Source organism: Microchirus variegatus (genome assembly GCF_963457635.1).
Source record: "Microchirus variegatus genome assembly, chromosome: 7".
Taxonomy (NCBI): domain Eukaryota; kingdom Metazoa; phylum Chordata; class Actinopteri; order Pleuronectiformes; family Soleidae; genus Microchirus; species Microchirus variegatus.
The window spans coordinates 2,389,418-2,398,843 of record NC_139808.1 but is presented as its reverse complement, the minus strand read 5'-3'; the positions used below and the strand labels follow the sequence as shown (position 1 = coordinate 2,398,843).

The 9,426-nt window shown below is 35.6% G+C and overlaps 1 protein-coding gene across 1 annotated transcript; it reads right to left on the bottom strand.

Annotated features, from left to right (window-relative positions):
* Positions 1-909: 909 nt before the first annotated feature.
* LOC310929741 (calglandulin-like) lies at positions 910-9,253 on the bottom strand (the record flags this gene model as incomplete). The annotated part of the gene is made up of 6 exons (XM_083892587.1): positions 910-953; positions 2,910-3,010; positions 3,171-3,315; positions 4,650-4,824; positions 4,908-4,917; positions 9,126-9,253. 6 exons carry the CDS (start codon positions 9,251-9,253, stop codon positions 910-912), a joined length of 603 nt encoding a protein of 200 aa, XP_083748713.1.
* Positions 9,254-9,426: the final 173 nt, after the last annotated feature.

Sequence of the window (9,426 nt, the reverse complement as noted above, 5' to 3'; positions counted from 1 at the left end):
TGCACCTCAGCTGTCCTGTTTCAAAACAGCTGAGCTACTAATCCTGCCAACGTGACCCAGCACTGCATGTGTCCTCAGATTAGGAGATGCGGACGTACCTTAATGTGTGTCACGCATGAGTTCAGAGGTGAGCTGCAGCAGGCTGGGGCTTTGCTAGAGAAGGAAACATTTCATTGGAAGAGGCAACATTTCCTCCAGTGTCTGCCCCTCCTCCTCCTCCTCTTCCTCTTCTTCTTCTGCTTTCCCCCCCTCAAGCAATGCAGGTACTGCACAGGCTGTTTACATTAACAAAAGAACCATTTTCTCTTCAGATGGCATCTCCAGACTGAAGTAATCCCACCCTCGCAGCCTCCAAGAAATCCTTTTTCTGGTCTCCAACAGACGCCAGGAATCTACTGCCTTGTCCTTTCTTGCATTTCACACAACAGAGGCTGGTCTGGGGATGCTGCAAAACAGAGATCAGTGCCGCAAGCCCCCTCCCCCCTCACTCTGCCATTGGTTTAGTGGCTTGGAGATGATAAATGTGGTTGGCTCGCTGAGCTGTCTATTTGGTTTTGCAGGGATGAGAATAGGATTTAACAGCCCTGCACACCAGATGCTGTCAGACCCGTGTGAATGACTGTATCCGGGTGGAAGGTCTGAGGATATTTACACTGTAGTGTAGTCTTTCTCAGTGACTTAAATTCACTCTGCCATAAATAAATAAAAAGCACAAGCAGACAGCGTAGGCTTTAAAACAGATTTTTACTCTCATGTGCGTTATTCTCAAAAACAGAGACATGTGACACACTGTGCATATTTCTATTATAACTACCAGACGCGCATTACATGAATGAAATGACGTCAACTGGTTTGTTGTACAATCGTGTGACACTCGAGAATGTTCAGCTGCTGCTGCGGCGTGAGGCTTCAGCTCATTTTAAACAAGTCCCCGGTCATCATGGCCACAAATTCTGGAAGAGTAAAAAAAAAAAAAAAAACAGCATTAAATATTATTGTGTTTGGAGATTTGTTGATTAATCATTGACCGCAAAAGTTAAACTTAACAAAAAAAAAGTTCCATATACACAGTATTAATGAAAAACAAATGTACATATTCGCCAAAGTCACAATAGATGCTGCTTTCATTCAGCAATAATATTGTGCTTGCACTTTTCTCTGTGCCCTATCCAATATTTTTAAGCCAGGGACTTAAACTTGTATTGTTTAATTTCTGTATGTTTTTATGGTTGGGCGTATTGTTATGCATTTATGTCTATCTATCTATCTATCTATCTATCTATCTATCTATCTATCTATCTATCTATCTATCTATCTATCTATCTATCTATCTATCTATCTATCTATCTATCTATCTATCTATCTATCTATCTATCTATCTATCTATCTATCTATCTATCTATCTATCTATCTAGAATAGAATAGAATGCCTTTATTGTCATTATACAAGTTGTACAACGAGATTTACTATCTATCTATCTATCTATCTATCTATCTATCTATCTATCTATCTATCTATCTATCTATCTATCTATCTATCTATCTATCTATCTATCTATCTATCTATCTATCTATCTATCTATCTATCTATCCATCTAGTTAGTGGGTTAGTTAGCTTGCGAGATACCAAGCTACAATCTATCTATCTATCTATCTATCTATCTATCTATCTATCTATCTATCTATCTATCTATCTATCTATCTATCTATCTATCTATCTATCTATCTATCTATCTATCTATCTATCTATCTAAGCAAGCGAGCATCTAAGTTAGTTAGCTAGCATCTATCTAAGCTAGCAAGCTAGCATCTATCTATCTGTTAGTTAACTAGCATCTATCTATATATAGATCTAAGTTGTTGAAACACAATATTTATATAATATTGTGTTTCAACAATATTTATAAAAATATTTTTTCTGAATAATTTTGTGAAAATGTAACCTTAAAGATCAGCAGGATCTAAAGAAATTATTGTCAACAATGTCAGCACAATGACACAGTTTTTAAATAACAAGTCTCATTATAAGTCATCTAATTAAATATATTTAATAGGACTGTCAAAATTAACGCGTTAACGCAGGATAATTAATTTGTGAAATTAAAGCGTTAATTTTTTAACGCATTAACGCACTTTCTCACTTTCATCGCGCTACGGGTAGACGTGCAGTTTATGAACAGGCAGGCGGCGGGCAACTGCTTGGGGCCCTGAGAAGCTGAAGGAAAATGAAGAGGAGTTATCAATCAGGAAGTTAGAAGAGGAAGAAAAAAAGAGAGGATGAAGAAAAAAGAAAGAAAGACACACAGTTGTAAGTGGCGCTACTGGCGCAGATAATGATATAATCATAACATTAACAGTCTCTGTCTAACTAACGGGGACACAGACAGCAGCTAACATTAGCGTCAGAATGCTAGCTGACGCTAATGCTAACTAGTAGAAGCAGTGCTTCAAAGTGCTGATGAGGAATTTCCTGCTGTGGGTTTAGTAAGAAAACTATTTAACTTCTATACTTTATGTTTTGTTTATAATGTGAGTTATTTACAGTGCAATGTATAGTTTTTTTTAAAGTTATTTACAGCATTTTACTTTTTCTATTTATTTATGTTGTCTTATAATGTGTTTTTTTTTTTACAATGTAATGTTTATTTTTTTTACTAAGTTTGTATAGGTTTTTACAAGTTATTTACAGTATTTTAATGTTCTTTACATTTATATTTTCACATACTTTATTTACCTCTCTGTTCCTACAACAATATAAAGAGAAAATTAGAATTTTTTTGGCATATTTACAAATGGTAATTAATTGTACTTAATCGTGATTAATCCACAGCTACCCTGTGATTAATCTGATTAAAAAATGTAATCTTTTGACAGCCCGTATATTTAAATGTAACCCATTGCGAATATACCTTCATAATCAATGGTGCCATCTCCATCTCTATCTGCTTCTTTCATCATCTGCTCAGCTTCAATCTCATTCAGTGGTTCTCCTGCATTCATCAGCACATACCTGAATGTGATAAATAAACATAAAAAGACAGTTAAAAAAAGATGGTGATGATGGTGACAATTAATATTCACACAAAGCAGAGGATCGTCATAATGTAGTCAGAAAGAAAAGAACAAATAGGTGTTTTTGTTCCTTTTTCCCCCACCAATAATATTCTTACTTGAGTGTGTTCCAGTCAATGTACCCTTTGGCCTCTTTATCGAACACTTTAAAAGCAGCTCTGAGCTCAGCGTCCTGGTTCTTGGTTCTCTCGTGGTACAGTGCCATCAGACCCAAGAAGCTGCCACAGTTAAATACGCCTCTGCCTGAAAAGTCACAAAAAAAACAACAAACTTGAGTTTATCAACGAGACTCTTGATGAAACATTTGTTTTCATTTTCAACAACTATATAAACACACCTGAGTATAAAGTACTCAAAATGTTTAAAATCGGATTTTAAATCGGTGAAATTCGGAAAATACGTCACAGTTCAAAGTTCACTTGGCTCATTTTTATGAACAAAAGGAAAAGAAAAAAAACTGTCTATTTTGCACAATTATTACTACTTTATATCCTTACTAAAAATGTGATATAAAATGAGTCAGAACTTGGAATTTTCATTTTTTAAAAGCCTGAATATGTGACCTATGAAGGATGCCCATATAAGGAGTTGTGTATTATTCCCACGACAATTTACCATGTTTTTACAAAATGAATATTCGTTATTTATTTATTTATTACCACAAAAAAAGGTCTTAACGTGGACATATAACCAGCTGCAGTTTGATGAGCTGTAACTCTACAAGGAACATTAATATCATCCTCAGATGATTATTCCTAATAGCGCTTTAAAACCTGCATGTATCACACGGTGAAACACTGCCATCTAGTGATTACTGTGGGTCACCTCCGTCAACAGAATGAACTGCAAAGATTACTGTAGATGTTTATTTCAAGAAGAATAATAGTTATATGTTATATATATGTTAAAAGTAATTATTTTAACATTATCAGCCTCTCAGCACTTTACACAGACTCTAATTTAGTAGTTATTTAGGACATTTGCCCACATGTACACAGTCTAGAACAGGGGTCTGCAACCTGCGGCTCTAGAGCCTCATGTGGCTCTTCAGCCTCTCTGTAATGGCTCCTTCTCGCTTTGAAGAAAAAAACTTTTCATGTTTTTCACACTTTTTTGTCACGTTAAAGGCGTAAATAAAAGTGTTTTTGATATTTTGTCCATCAGATCCAATTGAAAAACCTCCCCTGAAAGCCATTAAAGTAATGCGTACATAAAAAAGTTCACATTTGGAGTCCTGTTCATCCTTATACCTTATTTATAATTGTACATAAAATTTCATCTCAGTCATTTTTCTACACTTTAGAGGTTTGGCATCAACGTGTGACAAACTGTAGTTCTTTAAACATAGTAGGTATGTGTAAAAACAATAACTTTCCATGTGATTTTATCTTCATTTTAAGGATCAAATAGGTTTTTTGCGGCTCCAGAATAATTGTATTTCGGTGGAGAGGGGACAAAAATGTCTCTTTTCATTCTAAAGGTTGCAGACTCCTGGTCTAGAATCTACCTGAATGAATATTACATAGTATGATATTTGTTTTAAATGTTTTACATGGTTATACAGTCACTGAATTCACCATCCGTGTCGACGTCTCTGGCCATCTGCCTGAGCTCTCTCTTCGTGGGATTGATTCCCATCAAGCTCATCGCCCTCTCCAGCTCCTGCGTCTTCACGTCGCCGTTCCCCTCTTCGTCAAACATCTCGAAAACTGCCTTGTACTCTGCGATCTGCTCCTGTGTTAATTTGCTGACCTGGAACGACACAGAGAACACAGCTCAACGTCACGCGTTTCGTGTTTTAAAGCACCATCGTTTAAGGTTTAAGGTTTACTCACCATTGTGATGCTGTACAGTACAGAGCAAAAGTGAGGAGAAACACTGTGACGAGACCACGGTCAGTGCAGAATGAGGGAATGTCTCAGCCTCGTCGTTTTTACTGTATCTAATGCTCTTTCCCTAGAGTTTAGGAAGGGCTGCTTCAAGGCCTTTTATAGCCCAGAGAGGAAGGACTTGAAGATCATGGATGAGGAATATATATATATATATACGGACACTGGTTACAACCAACAAATAATCACAACAAGTCAACATCATCATGTTATTTTCAAACTAACTAAAAGGGTTTCGGATAAAATAACCAAAAAAAACTAACATTCAAATGTATTTTCTGTGACCTCACCATCATGAGTTCTACCCACAGGAACTGCAATTAGCCGTCTGTGGACCATTAGCAGGTGTTTGTGCCCCCAGACAGTGATTCTATAATGAAAGTAGACAACCAAATAAGGAAGTAGTTAACAACATGAAGTTAGGTCCAATGTTGCAATGGGAACATTAGGAATTTCACATTTGTTGGCCAAGGGGATGAGCTATTAATGTCTCTGTGCCATGTGTATCCGAATGGTCCTCAGAGTTTGAAGGGAGATGCAAACAAACCTAAATGGAACTGTAGTTGTAGACAGAAACGACTCTTTTTATACTGATTTGTAATAATATTTATAAACCAGAACAAAACCTATAGCACTTTTCTCGTCTTGATGACCACTCTCAAATCTTCTTCACATTCAAGGTTATAATTGTTTGGGATTTTTCATTTGTTTTTACTTAAGTTAGGGCCACAAGTTAAAAGATTAAATAGAATAAATAAAGCAGCATGAATTATTGTGATTAAAGTCAGAATGCTAAGATTAAAGTAAGAATTCTGACTTTAAAAGTTAAAAAAAGACATTATTTTATATTTTTCGACTCAAAAGCGCCCCCACAGTTGCTGAGTGTTACTGCACTGTTGTAATTACCCTCTAGGTGGCAGCAGATTTTGGTGTGTGTCAAATGCAAACTCTCTGTGGTTGGATTTGCTTTATTTGCTCAGACAGTTTCATTTCTGTCTCGTCATATAGAGTAGAACATCAATTTGAAAGAATACACGTTATAATATCAAATATTTTTATATGTTTTTTTTAATATAATTTTGGTCAAATTGCTGATGGAAACAATGAATAACTGATGTTTAGTACACGGTGAAGGAATTCTGAGGTTAAAGTCAGAATTCTGAGGTTAAAGTCAGAATTCTGATGTTAAAGTCAGAATTTAATCAACTAGTAAGGGCGTTATGTTGTCCTGTTGATTCAGAATTCTGACTTTAATCTCAGAATTCATACTGGGTTTTTTCCTTTTTCTTTCTTTTGACTTTTTGTTTTTAAAATTAGCTATTTGTCATTTGTTTTCAGAGCAGGTTTGCTAGTTTTTATTATCTTTTGTAAATGCTTAGTTTTTATCCGTTTTAGTGCAAAGTGTTTGTTTTTTTTGTAATATGGAGTATTTACTAGGTGCAAGATTCAAAAAGGTCGTAATAAGTATTGTGTCTCAAAATTGCCAGCAGAGAAAAATGCATCATGAAATTAATTTACAAAGACGAAAAATTATGCTCATTTTCACAAGAATTTTAGTTCAGTTTCAGTTAGTTATAGGTTCTTTTAAAACTCTAGTTTTTGTTTTTATTTCAGTTAACGAAAATGAGCTTTAAATTTGACTAATTTTACAAATTTAACACATTTTTTCGTTATTTTGCTAGTTTTCGTTTACTATAATAACCTTGTTCACATTACAGATTTTTACCATTCACACATCTGTCATGCCCAATAACACTAAGCACAGCATAAGTACTTTTGTAATGTAGACATAAGTACTAGCAGAGCTGGAAATCCAAACCCTCAACCTTGCAATTGAAAGTTGACTCACTCTGTCACTGAACCACCGTGAGAAAGAAAGGGAGCTTTGTATGATTTGCTATTATATTATTGTTACTGAACTTCATGGTGACACCCTGAATAAATAGTCTAAATAGACTGTTGCAAATCAGCTCCACCCAAAAAGACACGAGGCTCTCCAACATCAACCTTAAAGGTAAAGTGTGTAAGATTTAAGGGAAATTATTTCCATTTTGCAGAACTGGAATATAGTTATTTATTCTTTTATTGAGTCTGCAGTCATCTGAATGTCCATGTCGGACCACAATGTTTTCAGTGGACAAACTACACCTTTTGATTTTTAAAGGTGCCATATGTAAGAATGTGGCCAAAAACGGTTACTACGATCAAATTCAAAATACCGAGTTCTTTTAGATTTAGTTTTTTTTCCGCCCATTGTAGCTCATACGTAACTGGCAACCCGTGGTTGCTCGGCAGCTGAAACTCTACTGACTGCAATGATTGGTAGATGGCGGTAGGTGGCGCCACTTGCCAAAACATTATTAAGATTTCAAAACATAAACATGATTTGCTGTCTGCAAACATTTTTTTTTTAATGCTTATATTTTGGCTGTACTGTTGTTGTTGGTTAGTTCAGTATGTTATATGCATATATATATATATATATATATATATATGTATATATATATATATATATATGTATATATATATATATATATTAGTGCTGTGCAATAGGTTAACGCGCGTTAATGCACGCTAACGTTTCCATGACGACTGACCGGAAAAAGACATGCATGACGTCATGTTTACGTGCCGCGACGCCGAAGTCCAGGCCGTTTACCAGCTAGCTTCGTTAGCTGGTAAGTTTGACGTTAGCATTAGCGCCTACAGTCAAACTGGAGCGGTCTGTTTATTAAGCGAAAAGAGCAGCGCTACAAATAACCAGCGTACCTGTGTTCTACTGCGTATGTGTGCCTCCGTTATTAAAGTTTAGCGTTACTTTAGAGAATTTTAACAATCGGGAGTCGCGTAAAGATGACGTCACGCGCGTCTTTCTACGGTCAGTCGTCATGGAAACTCGCCATGCGTTAACGTTGACGCCGTTAAACGCCGCTGACGTGTTAACATTTGACAGCACTAATATATATATATATATATATATATATTTCTGAGTCTTTGTGACATATTAGGAGGATTTTATGGCCAGTTGCTTTAGATTTATTACATAATGCACCTTTAACGATAACTGAAGAATACAATATACAGTATATACAGTAGAACAGTATTGCTGATTTTCCTCCAAGTACCATCACAGGAAGCTTGCGTACCACTGATGGTACATGCACAACTTAAAATACTCAATATCCACGATATCAATAAACTACAAATTAGTATATTCACATTCAACTTTCTTTCCAACAATCTCCCCAATATATTTGATCATTTCCTAAACCCTAATTCACTTGTACATAACTATTATACTAGGCAAAGAAATCAACTCCATGTTCCTCTCTTCCGCACATCATTAGCACAGTCCTCCGTAAAATATAAATATGTCACAATATGGAACAGTCTTCAGATAAATATACAAACAATTTCCTCTTTTCTGACCTTTAAAAAAGCCTTGAAAACCCATCTCATAAGTCATCCTAGCCTCTTGTAGTAATCTTATATGTATAAGTTTTTATTCTACCTTAATTTAGTCTATTAATTAATTGATTATCCTTATTGATTGTTACTACATTTTATGTATTATTTTGCTATATTACTTATCGATTATAATTCATTTTTGATTACTATAGAGGAGGAGGGCCTAGTATGAGCTATAAATGCTTTATCCCTCCTCCTGCACTAATAAAATCAAATCAAATAAGATAAAGTAAAGTAGAGTAAAAATATAATGCAAATAAAATAAAATAAAATAAAATAAAAATAAAATAAAATGTTATTCTTTTACAATAATATTTTTATTCTTGTAAAATACAAGAATAATTTCCAGATAAATATAAAAATATTTACAATACACAAGAATAAAAAATAAAGCAGTAAGATGCAATAAAATACGGATCAAATGGGTCAAATGCACAATGTTCAATATGTTCAATATGTAGGTTTAATGTTGATGTGTGCTCTCTGAATGTCTTCCTCTTGTTCAGTTCTGTTTAGAGTCCGACTGAAATCATTGCCACTTCCTACTTTAGAAGCCAAACTGGGGCCCGCCTTTAACTCCTCTGCCTTTCAGAAGAACTGGTTGGAATAAAACAAACAAACACGGTGTTGCCGCCTATGCATATTATAGTGCACTCTAATATACACTAATACAAATGTTAAGTGCCTAACATTCACGGTGGTTGATAACGCATCTGGCATCTCCCGCTGTAGATAAAAATCACGAAATACGGTTTTTCTCCCCCCCCCCATCGGTGCTGCAACGTGGGGTTTCCCGGCTCTAACTGCAGGGTCACCGCGCCCATCTCGTCGTTCGATGGACGAACGAGAGCGTTACCACGGAAAAGGACTGATGCTGAGATTTGCAGAAGGGACTGTAGTCGACTGTCTTGTTGACTTTCTGTGACTGTACAGATTAGCCTATTTGTTTGCCACGGCAGTGTCTCGGGTACACAGCTAGTGGGTGTGATTCTTCACT